Genomic DNA, 17,391 nt, shown 5'->3' on the forward strand with positions numbered 1-17,391 from the left:
TCATTTGTTGTTTCAATGAGCTAATGTCATAATATTCATTAGAGGCAGACAGTGAAATTTTAAGTCATTGTTATCACTTGGACTGCAAAAGCATAAAGAAATTTAGCAGAACTTATTCAAGGCAGCTGCTAAGGTGCAGACCCTTGCAGGTTATTCTGAAACATCCAGCAGGTATGATAGGAGAGCAGTGTGGTTGTACAGTGAACTCATCTCTGAAGTCTTAAATACAAAGAGTATGAAAAGTAGAAGTATGGGTGTTGAAATCCAAGAATAATGCAGAAGCTTTCCCAGGGTACGCAGGGATGGAACTAGAAAAGCCAAAGCTTCACTGTAGTTAAAGTGGAAAAAGGTATGAGGCAGCCAGGGCTTTTGTGTAAGTACATGTATAGTGGCAAGAAAAGATGGAACAAGGAATATGCTGGCTTGCAGATGATCTAGTGATGATAAGATATGGGGGGGGGGGAGGGATAAGAAAAAAGCTTAGATATTCCATGCAGTTCTTGCCTCTTTCTTTATAAGTAAGCTCTGCTGTCAGGCCTTGTGGGCTCCTGTGCCTAGCTTGGAGTCTGGGTTAGAAGCAGTCTTCTCTGTTTTGGTTAGAGTCAGGGATCATTTAAACTGGGCATCTACAAATCTGTGTGACTGACTGGTGGTGTGCAACCAGAAGCACTGACATCATTGAGGCCTTTTGGTCATCTTTCAACTGTGACCTGTCAGTCATGGGAAGGAATGATGCATTTTGCATGTTCCCATGCAAAAAAAAAAAAAAAAAAAAAAAAAAGGCATGTCATACTCATTTCCCAAAAGGGCAAGAAAGGAAGGTTGGTCAACCTCACTTCATTCCTTGGGAAGTCTGTGTAGCACATCCTCCTGGATGGCTTTTTCAGACCCATTATAGTGGTTAGGAGCAGCCAGCACAGTTTAACAAGGCCAAAACATGCCTGACTAACCTGATTGCTTTCTGTAATTTTTCTGATTTTTTTTTGTCATTCTTGATGGACATAGGGGAGGTTTCATTTGTATAAAATACAAAACTTTCACTATAGATAATTAAGCACTGGAACAGGGGTTTCAACCAATATCCTTATGGATTTTAAGGCCTAACTAGACAGGTTTGACAGCCTGGATTTAATTCAGAGTGGACCCTACTTTAAGCAGGCAACAAGACAGGGACCTGAGTCCTTTTCAACCTAAATGGTTCTGTCACTCTGGCTCAATGGCTGCTGTTCTTTTTTGGGGTTGGTCCTGAGTGATGCTATGTGGTATTTTCATAAATACCACATAGCATCTGAAATAATGGAACGAAACACCACTCAGGTCAGCAGATGACACCAGACTGAGGGGGAATTGGCTGATAACATGGGAAGTACAAATGCTGTTCAAAGGGGACCTCAGGAAGTTAGAGGAACGTGTTGACAAAGCCTCAGATTTTAACAAAGAGAAATACAGAGCCATTCTCTAGGGATGGAATAAGTTTCGTGTGCTAGTGCAAGTTCAGGATTAATTCACTCAGAAACAGCTTCCCAGGGAGAACACAGGCTACATGCACTAAGTTTGCAGTGTGCCCTTTCATTGTTGAAGGCCACCTACACACTGTACTGAGTAACAAGTCCAGTGTGTTTGAGAGAAGAGTCCAACAAGTTTGACAGAAGCAGTTGTTTCCTTCTTGTCAGCACCTCTGAGCCCGCATCTGGAGTAGTGTGTTCAGCATGGTGTTCTTTGCAAGAGACACAAACTGGAGTGAGGACAGAGAAGAGCTATGTATTGATGTTGAAGGGGGGTGGATTTTATGATATGAGGACAGCATTTCTTTAGCTTTAAGGGATGTTAGAAAATGGATTAATATCAGCTTTCTAGTATTAAATGGCAGGGATATAGAGAAGATGGAACTTGGCTCAGAGGTGCTCAGCTACGGGACAGGATGCAGTGGTCACAAAAGAAATTGATTGGACACAAGGGAGAATATCCTTCACAGCAGCAGTGGTTAAGCACTGGAACAGGTGGTGTAAAAGTCTTGAGTGCTTCTGTTTTTCAGCATTGAAGAGAACCAGGCCCCAAGCAATCTGATTAAACTTAAAGGATAGCTCCGCTTGGAGCAGGAAGGTTGTACTAGACGATCTCCTAAGATCGCTGCTGACCTTACTTTTCCTGTGATTCTATTCTGTTACTTCTGACATCTAAGACTGTCATTCAAAATCTTGCACTAAACTGAGATTTTGCATTAAGCATGTTTCCTGAGTCCTTTGATAGAGGTTAGTGGGAGAACTAAGTTCAAGAGTAATTTGGACAGTACTCAAGAAATGAGTTTGAACAGATCTTTGAGGATTTGATTCCACCATTACAGGAAGTTAACGTGATACTTGCTTTCATGATGAACCCTACTGTAAGCTATTTCGAAAGCAGAGAAGACTTTTTAAGTGTTTAGAACTGAGCTTTGAATTTTTATTTTCCTGTATTTTATTGAATGTTGGTAGATAAATTTCAATTAAAGCTGTTACGTAGTCTTTCTAAATGAATACTCTGTAGTTATAAGTGTATGTGAGTTTTCTAAGTAGGACGTAAGATGAGTGTGTTGTAAACATCTTTTATTCTGTCTTGTGTAGTAGCTGGAGATTCACAGAGAGGCTTTTCTTAACCTGTAATCAGATTTTAGTAGAGGGGATTAAAGTAGATACCTGTTAACTGCTGGTTCTCATGTTTCATGTGTTGAACCAGTTTTTAATGTTAGTAAGTAGTTGGTGCCTTAGGTCTTTGATCAGCAAAGAAAAACATTATTGATGTGGCTTACGCCAGACTTAATCTCAAACGTCTGACTAAGTGAACTCAATGTATTCTGGGAAGTTATTAAAAGAAGTGATTGTTTCCCTTTGCAAGGGCACATTCCTTTCCCCAGATTTGCACAAGCATTTGCACAATTGTCAGTGAATTTGTAGGTCCACTACAGAAAGTGGAAATAATTTTCCTTCAGGAGCAGTGTGGCCTTTGAGGGAAGGTATATTTTATTTTGAAGTCGCTATGGCTCTCTTTTCATTTCGATTTGTGTCCTTCAGAGTACCCTTAGAACTATTAATCTTGTTTCTGCTGTGTTAGACTCCAGAAGATGACAAAAATAATCTTATAAAACTTCCTGTGAGAGCTGTTGGGATGCTTTTTGGCTAACATACATAAGAGATTACTTTCTGTGCTATTTCCAGTCTTGGCCTGTTAGCAGGGCTTGGCTGAGCTCTTCATCTCATTCTGTTAACATAATTAGCCGTGTCTTCACCAGAGCTGCCTTAGAGAGGAGACCCAAGTCTTGACCTTACACTCCAACTTTCTTCATATCCTATGAAGATGTGAATTGGGATTTGGAGCTTGTTGCTATAGCTACAATACATAATTTCTTTGCAGTTATGAATATTTGAATTTTCTAGTACCGATTCGTGCAATTTGTAGACAATACTGTATGGATAAAACATGTTAGCTGTGCAAAATATGGTCTGTCATGGCTGACCTCTCTGAAACTGAGAACCCATCTCCCTACAAGTCAACATCTCTACCTGGCTTACTAACCAGAATACTTCAAATGGAAGAAGAAGAAAATTCAATGTGGAGTGCTCATCGACTGAAGACAAAAATCAATACTCACAGGGCTGTATGTTTGAAGTTTAAAGGAGAACAGCATCTTGTTTAGATGATCTTTGACAACATTATCTGGGATGTTAGATATGTTCCACGTCACTGTCTAGCCAAGTAAAAAGCTTATTGTTGCAGCTGTGGTGACTGCTGTCTTTGGCAGCAGCCTACTGCCAGTTTGAATCATGAGGGTTCAAGCAGTCTTTTGATGTTCCCATTTTATTGGTGATCTTATATGAAACTTACATGTGCCGACCTATTTAAGCACATAAATGCCAGCTGGTGTACATTAAGGTGGAAGCTTTATATCTTTAATTGAAATTCTGTTAAAAGCCATCATTTCCATGCCTAAAGGCACTTTATCTCTGCAAAAGTGGAACTATAATGATATTTTTGAGTTTTCTAACAGTTGGTCTTTAATCCTAATAATTCTTGGGGGGTAAGGTTAAGGGTTTTTTTTTATTTAGCCTGTAAAACTTTCATTGGAACGGTTTAATCACCTCCTGAAAGAGTTCACTTATTGTTTCCATGTGTACGGATAGGACTCTAGACCAGTTGTATCCACAGTGTTTTGATTATGCACCCCATCAGTGGGAAAAAAAAAAAAAAATTGAACAAACACCACTAATAGATTATAAGTTATATAAATGTACTACTTTTTTATTTATAAGTTATATACATGTACTACTGTGCTAATATATTATGCATGTAAGACCCAAAATAGAAATTAAAGGATGCGATAAGGATGAAATAAACAGTTTTTACACCTCAGTTATGGTGCAAAAAATCTCCTCCCCCCCTCCCCCATTAGATTATCTTGCACACCCCTCCAGGCATGTGCGCCCCGCTTCAGAGACTGTTGATCTGTATCAATTGTGTGCTTTTTGTAGTTCACATTCTATTAGCTGGGAATGCAGTATAAGCAGGTGATCTAAAAGCCAGAAATAAATTATCTAAGAAGAGTCCTGCAATTTTTGACATGTTATAAACTGCATTTAGAACTACTAAATTTAAAACTACTTGTTGTAGGATTTGATCCTTGCGTGTGAAGTGGATTGATTTGTTTTGTTTTCCTTTCCTACTTCTATATGTCTTAGACTAGGGATGGGGAAGGCCAAATGAAGCTTAATAATATCCAGTGGGCTTTTCACAGTATGGTGGCTTTTCACAAACATGAGAAAAAAAAAAAAATGGATATTTGGCTTTGTTTATTACAGAACCTAGGAGTACATTTTTGTTCTTCAGTTTATTATTGTAAATGATAGTGTATCTTGGTTACGTTAATTCAGGCTGAAACATTTTAGTGCTATAGTTTGTGTTCGGATGCTGCTAATACATTTCCTTAGTGCTCGTATTCAAGTCCACATCATGTCTTTTTGGGATGTCTTTGGAGACTTCTTGCAAAGTACTTACCTATAAGCAAGCTTTAACAATCTCTAAAGGGATCCTAGAAAATTTGGTGTTTGAGTGATTAAGTTCATTATCCAACAGGATTTTTTGCTGCAACTGGCTTAGAAGAGCGCAGAAGGATCTGTCGTATATTCTTTCAAAAGAAAGATATCCTATAGTGTAAGCCAAGCAGCTGAATGTTTAGACACTTAAAGGGGAGCTTTGGACTGTCTTAATCTTAACACATGATGATTCTAAGGTACAAAACATCATTTTTGACTGTGAACTTTCTGAATGTGAAGCTTTGCTATGTGATGTCCCAAGAGTTAACATTTACGACCCTCTCCCTTATCCCCTTATTTACCCTGTCTTCCCATGTGGCAGACATTAGATGCTTTAGAGCCTGTTTTTGGTGGTATCTGCATGCACGTGCTGTTCAAATGCCAGTTGTTTTTAAACTGATGAAAAGTGGTGTGGTGCAAATAAAAATCAGTAGAGCTTAACTCCCTATTCAAGCAAAGTATGCAGATTCCTTATGTGCTTTTCAGACTGATGAGGCTATTTGTATGCTGTTAGTGTACTGTGATCTGGATGAGTGTGGGGTTCTTTTGTGTTTTTTTTGTTTTGTTTTGTTTTTTTAATTGGAACACAATTGTTAACATATCGCAGCCAATGATCTGTACTGAAAATTGGCAAAGTAAGGGACAAGTTGCATCACAGGACTTGCACGGCAGTGAAGTTGTCAAAGATAATTAGACTTTCAGTAGCCTTACTAGTATCTTACATATTGTACTTTGAGTATCCACAGCTAAAGTAAAGCTGTGGTGGACTCTGTTTAGAGGTACATTCTTGCTGTTTTGAAAATTATAAATAATAGTTAAAGCTATTTAAAGTTAGTTAAAACTCTTTTCTCACATTCAACATGCTTCCTAAGCCCTAGTCATGTGTCTCAGGTCAGTAATAATACCACCTACAGGGATTTTTCTTTCATACTGCTTTGAAGCTCTCATGCTACTGAATGTTCTTGCAAAGTCCTGATTTCTGAAACCAGAAAATGCAGAGTATTCTATTTAAGCATGTTAAGTTAAACACTGTTGTGCTGCTTTTACTTTCATTGGGATTTATTATGGAAAGAGTCAAATAGTCTATTGGCAAGGAGAGGAGAATTCTGAACACCAGGCCAGGTGTTCTTGTTGACTGGCCTGTAGTACGAAGCTGTGACAATACAGAACATGAAGCGCAGAATAAGATTTCCTTTTAATGGTCTATCCTTCCACTCTCAGAGCTGAGACAGGAGTAAGTGGACTGCAAAGGTCCTATAGAGAAGTATGAATTGGTGCTGCAGCTGAAATTATTTTGTTTGTTTTTCTGTGGAGACACACAACTTGAGGTAAGATGCTAAATTTAGCTGTGACCTGAAATACTAAGCTCACTTGCATAAACAAACAAGAGATTACCATATGGCCTGTCTGTGTTTGGTGTTTAGTAACTTCTTATCATTGCTGAAGTGCATTAAATCAGTTTATCCTTAGTTGCACAACCTAAGATGAAGAAACAAAGCTAATTAGGCATTCACTGAATTAAATTTAATTTGTACCTTAAGGGATGCCTCAATCTACTGTTATGAGGGGCATTAGAATATAACTTCCTGTGTCCTGATTTGATTAACTGCCTTCAGACCTTTTTGTGTCATATTACAGATTTGGTGGATACTATTTATAAAAGAGTGAAGTTTTGTAATTGTGTTTTAGATTTTGAATGGTCTATGTTCACTTGCTAGTAGTTACGATGCTGACTTATTTCTGTACATGTAGCTTCTTAGCATGCAGCACCTCAGCATGTGTAAAACCAGGGAAAGTAACTTACAGTAGCCAGATAACTAAGATCCCAGTTAGGTGTAGGAGAAGCAAAACAAGCAAACATGGGCATTTTCCACATACTATAATGACTTTTTGTTGTCAAGTTGCCTACTGCGCTTGGGCACTCACTAGACCTGAAATTCAATGTGGAAGGAGAAACCGAGGCTGTCATGTAGTTTTAAATGTGTAGGTGAAGAGAAAAATAAAATCAAGTACCTTAATTTTGATTTTTATTAGGCAATAACTTAAATATTTGAAGTTGTTAGATTTTTTTTCAAGCTTTTTTGTTGTGATAACTTTAAATTTTGCTTATGTGTTTGTTTACACTGAAGGGTGAAGATGTCAACCGGACACTTGAAGGTGGGAGGAAGCCTCTTCACTATGCAGCAGACTGTGGACAGCTTGAGATTCTGGAATTTCTGCTATTGAAAGGAGCTGATATTAATGTACGTACATCAATTTACAAACAGTTTAGGGTCTCTTTTTCTCCCACATACAAGATAGGTATAAGTGCTTAAATGGTTACTGGAAGAATTGGATGGAACAGCAATTTGATTCATTTAAGAATGCCTGACAGGTGTTCTCCTAAAGGTCAGAAACTTAAAATTACATTTGTTAAATGTTCTAACACTTTGAAACACATTAGAAAAAGCTGTTATCTACAAAAATTAAATTTTATTTGATGATGATGATTAGAAAAATAGAACCAGCAATTATATCTGAAGGGTGACATGAAATGCATGTTAAATTTGTTGAAAGGGACTTCATAAGACATTGCAATGCATCCTTAGCTGGGGCAGGATCAACTGTCTAAATGCGTGTGCTTGTCTTTTTTATTTTATTGATTTGAGACATTTTTATTGCACAAACTGTCATTTTGCTGTAGCTTGACATGCATGGCTTTGTGTCATGAAAAGATTTGGCTGAGCAGTATTGGCACTTCAAAACAGTCCTCCATGAAGTTTCTGTATACTTCAACCATATACCCCAAATGCCATGCTTCAGAATACCTGCCTAAAATTAATGTATGAAACATCTTAGCTTCAGACCTTAACAAAACGGCTTGAATTTTCTCATCGGTGCCTAGAAAGATTAGTAGTTGCTCAGGATTTTTACTAATTCAGCACAAAATGGAGGAAAAAATAATAATTTTTCAGTTGCTACACTTCTTATTCTTTCCAGGATCATAGGTTAGAGAGAAGAAAGCACAGAGAATGTTTCCAGCCATAACAGGTTTCTAAAGCCAGACTGTCTGAAAAATGGGAGAATTGGGAATGCTGTTCTTAAACTGGGCAAAATTTTTCAGCTGAAACCTTGCAAATGTTATCATTGGCCTTAAAAAAAAAAAAAAAAAAAAAAAAATACTAGATGAATTTTGGAATACCAAGTAGATTGATGGAAGAGCTATCATTCTGTTCCCTTGACCAATTTTTAAATACACTTCTTTTCAAATGGCAGAGCAAAAAAATCTGAAGGAATGCATTTCTGGAAAATACTCTTAAATCCTTAACTTCACTCTGGTTGACAAAAACAAAATGAAGTTAAGCGAAACCTTTTAATGCTGTCTGAAATTGTGTTTCAAATAACTGTGTCTCAATTTACAGGCTCCAGACAAACATAATATTACACCACTCTTATCAGCAGTCTATGAGGGCCATGTTTCCTGTGTGAAATTGCTTCTGTCAAAGGTGAGATACAAATGTTTAGAACAAGTTACCCATTAGTGAATTATGTTACTATGATTTTTAATAGGATTTGCTGCTCCAGCTAAGATCAAAACATCAAACAAATGCTGTTTATGTTACTAAAAGAGAAAGGGTATGGTTGTAATGAAAAGATAGTTGAATGAAAATGTTCTAGGACTGCAGTGTAGCAAAAGTAATGGCAACCACTAAAGGTATTTATTGTGAGCCCTGACTGAGAAGTTAACAGCAGATCAGGCTAGATTACAAGTGTTTGTTCAGCAGACAGAAGAGTGAGTGGGGTTTTGCTGGAGTAGCCGGTTAGGTGTCTCTATGTCCACTGTGAAGTTGGTCAGAGGTGTGGTTTCTCTCTGTTTCTCTGAGATGAATGAAAACCCATCAGGGTTAAGAAATATAGATTGAGGACAATAAAAGTAGGAAGGTGGCAAACTTTCTCTTCTATAGAGCTTGTAAATTTTGTCCAGAGCAGAATAAACTTACCTAATTTTGGTCTCCTTTTGATTTATATTGCAAAGGCGATCAATTTTACAAAGCAGTAGTTAATTCAAGCAGTGTTTTGTCTCTGTAAGTGCTCCTTCTTGTTATACCTCATTTCCTTTGAAGAGAGAAGATTAACAGTGAATTTGCAGTACATCAACCCACTTAAATTATTCAGACAAAGGAATATATATTTCCTGCTATGCATAACATTAGTTTCCAAGGTAAAATGGCTTTCCTTAACTGCCTTGGCACTGCATGGATTTTATCTCTACTTCACAGAAAGATAACTAACATCAGACTGAGTCAGAGAAGTGAAGAAATGCTGTGACTCTTAATTTAGGACTCAAACGGTATATTGGTCTTTTATATCTGTTGAAAGGACTGGTCCCTCATTTAGGACCAAATAAACTAAACATATGTACAGAAAAAAACTTTTTTGTAACTAGTGTAGAATTCTAACATTTCTCAACATTTGTCTTCGTGGCGTGTATGGGAATTTTAGTTTATTTTACTGGTGAAGTATATAATAATAGAAGAGAAAGACTTAGGCTCTTGTTTTCTGAGCTGCTATTCTTACACAGTTCAGAGCTGTGGTATATAATGCTTGCTTAAATACAGACTATTGTCCTTATGTCCTGTTGTCTGATTCAATGTAATTTCTGATACTGAAAACTGAAGTTCAGTTCTGGGAATTTACTTTGTTCAGAAGCACACTTGTAAATTTTCATACAGTTTTGATATTTTTTTCTATGTTGTTGGACATATTGCTAGCTTAGAAAGCTTATTTTTATATTTTGTAGTGAGGACTTCCTTTGAGATATTCTCAAATATAAAAATCTGTTGTTACTTGCAACAGATTGCCCCATGTGGTCCATAACTAGAAAGATTTTAATGTCTTGGAAGTGCATATACTATGTAAATCCTTCATTCTTCAAGCCAGAACGAGTCCAATTCAAAGACAGTAACTTTTTCTCTGCCTTAAATGCCAGTGACCAAGACAAATGTTTAATTTTCTGCATATTGCTTTAATACTATCTCCATCTTACAGCCTAGGGTGACTTACAGATGTTTGGTACCATGCCTGTATGAGCAATAAACTGCTAACATAAAGTAACATCTAGTGATTCAGTTAAACACGCTTGGTACAGTACTAAAAGGTTCTGATTCAGGGAGAGTGTATTATGAGAGCGCTTCTAGAGGTGCAGTTTTTCAATATATAAAACTTAAATTCTTTGTATGGTATTGGCAGATACAGTACGTTACTGTGACCATTGTTTTTTAACCGTTAATTAATAGCTAATATTCCCATGACTGTTTTTACTTGTTGATTAATCTACTGTGACAGTAATTCCTAGAGTTAAGATGAACTTGCCAAGTTTTTAGAGAGCTAAGAGGTTTCATTTTAAAGGATATCTTAGTGTCAGTGAGTTTACCTCATGATTTCTACGTTGTTTTTGTTTACTGTATGGTTTAATACAAAATTGGATTTGCAGCAGTGTTCATATGGCTCTCTATGATTGTATCTTGTGATGAAATTGGAAATACAGGCCTTGAGGGTAGGGCTAATCCTAAATTTTGAGATTTTTAGAAATGTTATTTCTATATCTACTCATATGATTGACATATATGCATTACAAAAGATCTCCTCTATCATACAGTGTATTTCTTGCCATTTCTGTTTTGAAGTGCTTTGCATTCTAAAGTTGCTCTGAACTTGTTTCCTGTGAATGCCTCAAAATTTGAGTTCACGCATGAATTTTCTGGCATCTAATAACAATTATGCATGGATTGCAGTTAGTGATGACATTAAAGTCCTTCCTGAATCAGCCTTTTTTTTTTTTCCACACAGTTTTTGAGAATATATTGATCTCTATCCTTGCTGTAAATTGATTGGAATTGGTGAAGTCCAATGGTCATAAATACGAGGTAATCATAGAAAGATATGCAGAACGTGAACTTAGTCTAGGACGAGAAATTAGAAAAATGCTATTGAAACTAGATAGCTTCGGAAAGCTTATATTAGTTTTCAGATTTCTTCATGGAGGCCTAGATCTGCTAGTTTCCGTTGATATGGACTGGCTGATGAAGTATTTATATTTTTGATCTTTTATCACCATCTCTCAAATTGGCATGGTTTGAGTGGCCTCTTGATTTTAAGCTGAAGTAGCCTGGGTTGCTTCAAGGTTGCTTCAAACATATACTGCTTGTTGTTGAATCTTGTGATCATGCAGTTCTACAAGGAATTTATTCAGGCTGCTAAGCTCTTAATAGAAACCGTTTACACTAATAAGAACTTAATCTAAGAAGTAATGGGGGACCTACACTGACTCTGAATTTGTTAGCTCAGTTTCCACAAAAGTTTTTAATGTATGTGTCACTTACCAGTAACACAACTTCCTGTAGACAGTGCTAATAGTTGAAGTCACTGCATTAACTGTTGTCCTTTAAAGAAGAAGCAGTTTTGTGGAATTGCAAGTCATTTTCAAAAAGGCTTTCCTGTGATAAAGCCCTGTTTGTTACTATTTTTATTCCTTAGCAAGGGCTGTTTTGGTGTTCTTAGTTAATACTTATTGCACATATGTAAGCTGAATGTGTGAGACATTCTAAAATGCAAATGATTTCTTTGATTAGTGAAATCTGGTCGTTTACCCAGGAATCATTAGCAGCCCATATTCAGTTAGACTGCTGGCTCCACACAGCTCAGAATTTGAAACATATTGGAACATAGTATGACAAGGGAAAACATTGAGTTGCATAAGCAGTCTGCACTATCACCAACAGTAGAATTGTTTCAGTAGATCAGTAGAATTATTTTACATGGTAGCATTTAGAAATGGATGAAGAATCCAGCCAGATCTTACAAAACGAAGCCTAATTGGTAGCCTTGTCAGGATCAATATGGGTCTGTGGAGATGGGGAGAGATGAAAAAAAAAGAACTGACTAAGCAGGTATTGTTACGGAATGTATTGTAGCATACAGCTAAAATTAAGTCGCATTTTGTACAACCAGATAACTAAGTCGTATTTAGATGTTCAATTTTTGATGTCCTGTAGTAGTTTCAGTCACATAAGACTGAAGGAATGTTTGTATGTTTCTTTTCATGGCATAATATCTCTTCTAAAGGGTAAGAGGGAATAATGAGCATGCTGTCTACCAGCATTCACCATTGAAGGTGAAGCTGCAGTCCTGTGTTACAGCTCAGCCAATGTAAATATTAGTTGCCAGCAGAACAGGTGATCCTGTTTAGTCATTTAATATTATTACTTGTGTATTCTAACTGCTTCCTTACAGTAGCCCTGGCATTGACACTCTTCATTTTTCCGTACTGCAAGTTAATTTCCTGTAGTTAGTTTTCTGCAAATTGAGGTTTCCAAATTTGTTGTTTTAAATTTAGTTCCTTGCATTAGTTTATGGGATTAGGGAAACACTGATGCCAAATCAAGATGGAATGGAAATACCTTCTGTTTCAATTCTGTTGAATTTTCAGTGGTCTTGTGATGGTGACATACCTGTTCCAGAGGGTGGCCTTCTGGGTTTTGTTGCAGTCATTGCAAATGTGCAACAGAACCCATTTTTTTGTCTTGCTGCTCACCTTGTATCTGCGTTGCCTTGTAAATGGCAGATGTTTGCTTGTTGCCTTGTACTAACTGCTTACTTAGTTGTCTATGTGTTTTTCTAGGGGATGGATGAATTTCAGCTGAAACTTGAGAATAGGAGACATGGAACAGATTGAGAGGAATGAAGCTATAGTCTGTCTAGCTGGCTCATTAGTATATTTTATACCCATGCTTGCCTCATCCTATCACTTAGAGTGGCTCGAGTTCTGTCTATTGCCCCTATTCATATTTATTCTTCAGGAACTATGTGGAAAATTTTATTGGTTTTGTAACGTGTATAAAACACAGCTCTTGTTGTTTTTCCATGTCTGAAGAGTGATGCATGTGTTCTAAGAAAAAAAAGTTACTTAAGGCTAATGGTTACTTATCCCTTGCATGTTTTTTGACACACCTGTATTTTTTTTGTTTTTGTATTAATCTGTTTCTTGACTGCAGTATAAGATTTATGTTTGGCTAGCAGCTTATGTGGGGAGGACTCTGGAAGTACCTGATCACAGGAAATCATGCTGTTCGGATATATGGTCTCATTGCCTGGGTATTGAACTTGCATTGAAATATTTACATCTTTTAACAGTAAGAAAGCTTTTGATTGCTTCATTTTAGCAAAGAAAATAAAAAAATATTGAAAATCTTTATGAAAAAGTAGGATAGGCAGAAATAATCCAAATATACAATAATTCGGGTTAATAACAAGTTTTTGGCCTTTGTATAGGAAGTAACAGTTGTAATATTGTGTGGGGTGAGACTTCAAGGAAGTAAAAAGTGAAATGGATACTTGAAAAAGAAGCTGTAGCTGCATGCTCAATGCGAGGGGATTTCACTGATAGGAAAAAGTCTAGAATATTCCTGCTAAAAACACAGTATGCCATGCTGCTACCTCTCTTCTAGTACTGTTTCAGGAAACTCGAACTGATTGCTTCTGGATAAATTTATAATTCCTAGGTTTTTTTTTCCTGCCTCTTCCTTCCTATTACAAATGCATTAAGTTGTTTTGTCAGCCACAACTTCAAGTTATGAAATAGCTAACATTTTCATAACTACCTTGAGGTCCTGCCTGCAGCACTCTGTTATAAACTAGAACTGGAATACTATGAAAACTGCAGCGTAGAGCTCCTTCCTTAATCTTGTGTGTTATAATTCTTTGCCAGTTACTGTTATGGGTAAAACAGACTCAGCATAAGGGAGCGTAATGTAATCTATTGCTTACTGATAACATACTAGAGCAGTGAGAAACTAAAAGCACCTTCACTCTCAATCCACCCTTTTCTACCTCTTCCATTAGAGCAGGGGTTTGAGGGTTGCAGTCAGTCCATAAAATTTAATCTCTGCCCCTACTCCAGTGTCGGGTCCCTCCCATTGGATGCTGTCCTTCCTGAACTGAATGTCCTGCATGGACTTCTCACAGATTGAAACTCTTCAAGAATTGTTTCAGTATGGGTCCATACCAAATGGTCAATACTTCAGAAGCAAACTGCTCCAGCACAGGTCCCCCACAGGTGGGTGGCAGCTCCCCCCAGACCCCCTGCTCCTGTGTGGGCTCCTCTCCACAGTCTGCAGCTCTGGCCCGGGGCATGCTCCTGCGGGGGCTCTCCATGGGCTGCAGCCTCCTCCAGGCCACATCCACCTGCTCCACCGGGGGTTCCTCTGTGGGCTGCAGTGTGGAGATCTGCTCCATGTGGGGACCCATGCGTGCAGGGGGACAGCCTGCTCCACAGGCCACAGGGGAACTGCTGCTCTGTGCCCAGAGCACCTCCTGCTGCACACACCTTGGGTTCTGCGGGGCTGATTCTCAGGCTGCTTCTCATTCCTCAGTCTCTCAGCTGCTGTTGCACAGCAGGTTTTTTTCTCTTTCTTAAATCTGCCTCTCCCAGAGTTACAACCGATGCCACTCATGGCTAAGCTATGGCCAGCAGCAGGTCCCTTTTGAAGCTGGCTGGACCTAGCACTTAACCTGACATGAGGCAGCTGGGCCGCACTCTCACAGTCCACCTCTGCAGCCTCCCTGCTACCAAAGCCTTGCCATGTAACCCTTGTATATGCAGACACTTCAGAAGTTGTAGGATGATTGAAGGATAAAAGTATTCAAATTCCTGTCTTTGGAAGGGTATTAAGGGCTGCCTAAACCCAGAAATATAACTCCAAATTTCTTCTTAGAATCCCTTGAAGAATTTGAAGAGTGGTGATCTGTCAAAGGGAGGTAACCCCCTAACATTTGATTTGACTTTGAAAAGAATAATCATCAAAAACAGTGAAGTGTACTATAAGGAGAAATTGTGCAATGGAATTTCCTGGTAGATTTTATAGGAAGTATTTGAAATGTGATTTAATATTAATTAGTGGCTACAAATGACTACTCTAGCAGGTTGTCACAGTAATTTTTTCAGCTTCAGAAAGCCACAACTCTATAAACTGCTTTTACCCTTTGGTAAATCCTTTGTTCAGTACTGAAGTTGGTTACAAGGATTGATTTTTTTTTTTTTTTTTTCAAGCTTTGTTCTGATGTGGTGGTTTAATATGCTGAACCACCACCATTTTATTTTTATAGTGTTTTCTTCTACTCGTGAAAAAGAGAAAACATTTTTAGGTTGTTCTTTTATGATGAATCTACTTTGAACTGTAGCTTCACACATTACCGTAATTGATGTTGATATTCAAATTCAGACATTTTTTCCTATATGAGAAATCAGATATAGCCAACGTATGGTTATTTTGTATAAACAACATGACTTGCATTGTTTAAAACAAAAAAGTTACCTGACTTTGCTCTCACAATTGCAGTGCAGGTATAGTATATACATGCATATGTATGGTACTGGTAAATACCTAACATGGCTTAAGGGTAGACGTATTATACTAATCTAAAGGCACTTCCTCGAAAGTGTCTGTGTTTACATACAGTATTCTGAAGTTATTGTTTCAGTGAGGACTTCCTGATACCTTGTTCAGATGCTTTGATTTTGGAATCTTGAGCACTCAGTTTAAATTATACTATAAGAAACTTAAATACAGTTTGAAAGCTTCAAAACTGAAGATAGTGTTTGAGTGTGTTCAAGCTCTGCTGTTGTGCTAATTGCAGTGATCAGCCATAATCAATTACTGTGATGATTTAGATGGATTGGATTCGTTAATTGTTTTTTACCAGAGCACAGTTGTGGCCTTCTTTGATGGTTTAAGCTTGTCCAATATCAGCTAAACCAAAACATTGATAATATGGTAATTTAAACTTAAAGATAAATGTTTTTGTTAGCATGTATACAATATTCAAATAGTGTCATCCTTCCAGACATTTAAGGATTAAAGCTCTAATGCTAGTCTGAAATCATCATTTCATCATAGAACTGTAAAATGTACTTAAGTACATGTGCACGGAGGGGATGTTTTGTACTTGAAACTTCTGTACATTAGAAAGGACTTTTATCTTCCATTTGGGAACAAGAGTTTAATGTTTGTTCTCTAAATTGCTGCTACATGTATGCTTGATAAGCCTACAAAAAGCTTAATTAACCTACTGTTACTGGTAGCTAATAGTACATGTACAGTGTCATTAATTCTCAAGTTTGAAAGACTCCAAGCACTGAAATATACAATTCATAAAGCAGGGTTTTGTTGCCCTCAGTAAGGGATGGTTGAATTTACTAAAGTAAATGAGTTAATCTTTAAGAGTTAATTTCTAAGTTAATTTTTAAATTTGTCAGCGGTAGCTTAAACCTTCTAGGTCAGAACTGAGGCACACTTTCCTAATAATCACTTATTTTGGTTACAGTATTTTGACCTCTGATATATCCCTAAAACATGCTTTTTGATGAATCCATTTATCAGATTCCCACAAAACTGCTCTTTTGTATAATCAATCACTTCTGAACTATTAAGCCTCAGTTATACAGTATGTATGTAGCCCAAAACCAGTTTGGGGAATTCTTGGTATATCTTTGAAGTTTATGAAAAACGATGGAATATCATTCTATAGACCTGCTGAAGAACAGACCTGTAGAGGTTTGTAGAGTGATACCAGAAACTGATCTGAGTTTGCCCAGAAACTGATCTGAGGCTCCCCAGGGAAGTGGTCACTGCACCGAGCCTGTCTGAATTTAAGAAGAGATTGGACTGTGAACTTAGGCACATGGTCTGAACTTTTGGGTAGACCTGTGCGGTGTCAAGAGTTGGACCTGATGATCCTTAAGGGTCCCTTCCAACTCAGGATATTCTATGATTCTATGAAAATATACTACAGTAAATGAGAGCAAAGCAACATGAAAGTAATTAGCTTTAGTCTAAAGAGCAATTTGTTTTTAATTCTAAGGTAGTGCTTGATGCTACCTTAACAGTAGCTTTTTTATTTTTTTATTAATTTTAACATATTTCTTTCACGACTTTTAAAAATATTCCTGGTCATTTTAAACAGTGGAGTGGTTTGCAGCATATAGTGACTTTGAAGCAGAGCTGTTATATATTGTGTTCAGTTCTATCACTTCTGCCTTTTCAGTATTATTAATGTTAAATAAGATTAAGGATATTCTACTCTTAGCAAAGTGAATTATCAGTAGTTTTTGATGAAATTGGAAATGAATTGTCTTAAGTACCAAGAATTTAGTTTATGAGGTAAAGATGCAAGCATTCTACAAACAAAAGAGCAGATAAAATGTGCACTAATAGCTAACATAAGTCATTGTGCTTCAGTTTGCTTTTAGTTTTTGCCAAGATAGCAGAGGTATTTATTTAAAAAGCAG

The 17,391-nt window shown here is 37.3% G+C and overlaps 1 protein-coding gene across 1 annotated transcript in view; it reads left to right on the top strand.

Moving 5' to 3' along the window:
- MTPN (myotrophin) overlaps nucleotides 1-17,391 on the top strand; it is a 42,068-nt gene that overhangs the window by 18,145 nt on the left and 6,532 nt on the right. Inside the window, exons 2-3 of the mRNA XM_032185904.1 lie at nucleotides 7,196-7,309; nucleotides 8,468-8,551. Of these exons, the coding sequence (XP_032041795.1) occupies nucleotides 7,196-7,309; nucleotides 8,468-8,551 (198 nt within the window). The remainder of the gene's footprint in view (nucleotides 1-7,195; nucleotides 7,310-8,467; nucleotides 8,552-17,391) is intronic.

The sequence above is a fragment of the Aythya fuligula genome, chromosome 1 (assembly GCF_009819795.1).
Source record: "Aythya fuligula isolate bAytFul2 chromosome 1, bAytFul2.pri, whole genome shotgun sequence".
Taxonomy (NCBI): Eukaryota; Metazoa; Chordata; class Aves; order Anseriformes; family Anatidae; genus Aythya; species Aythya fuligula.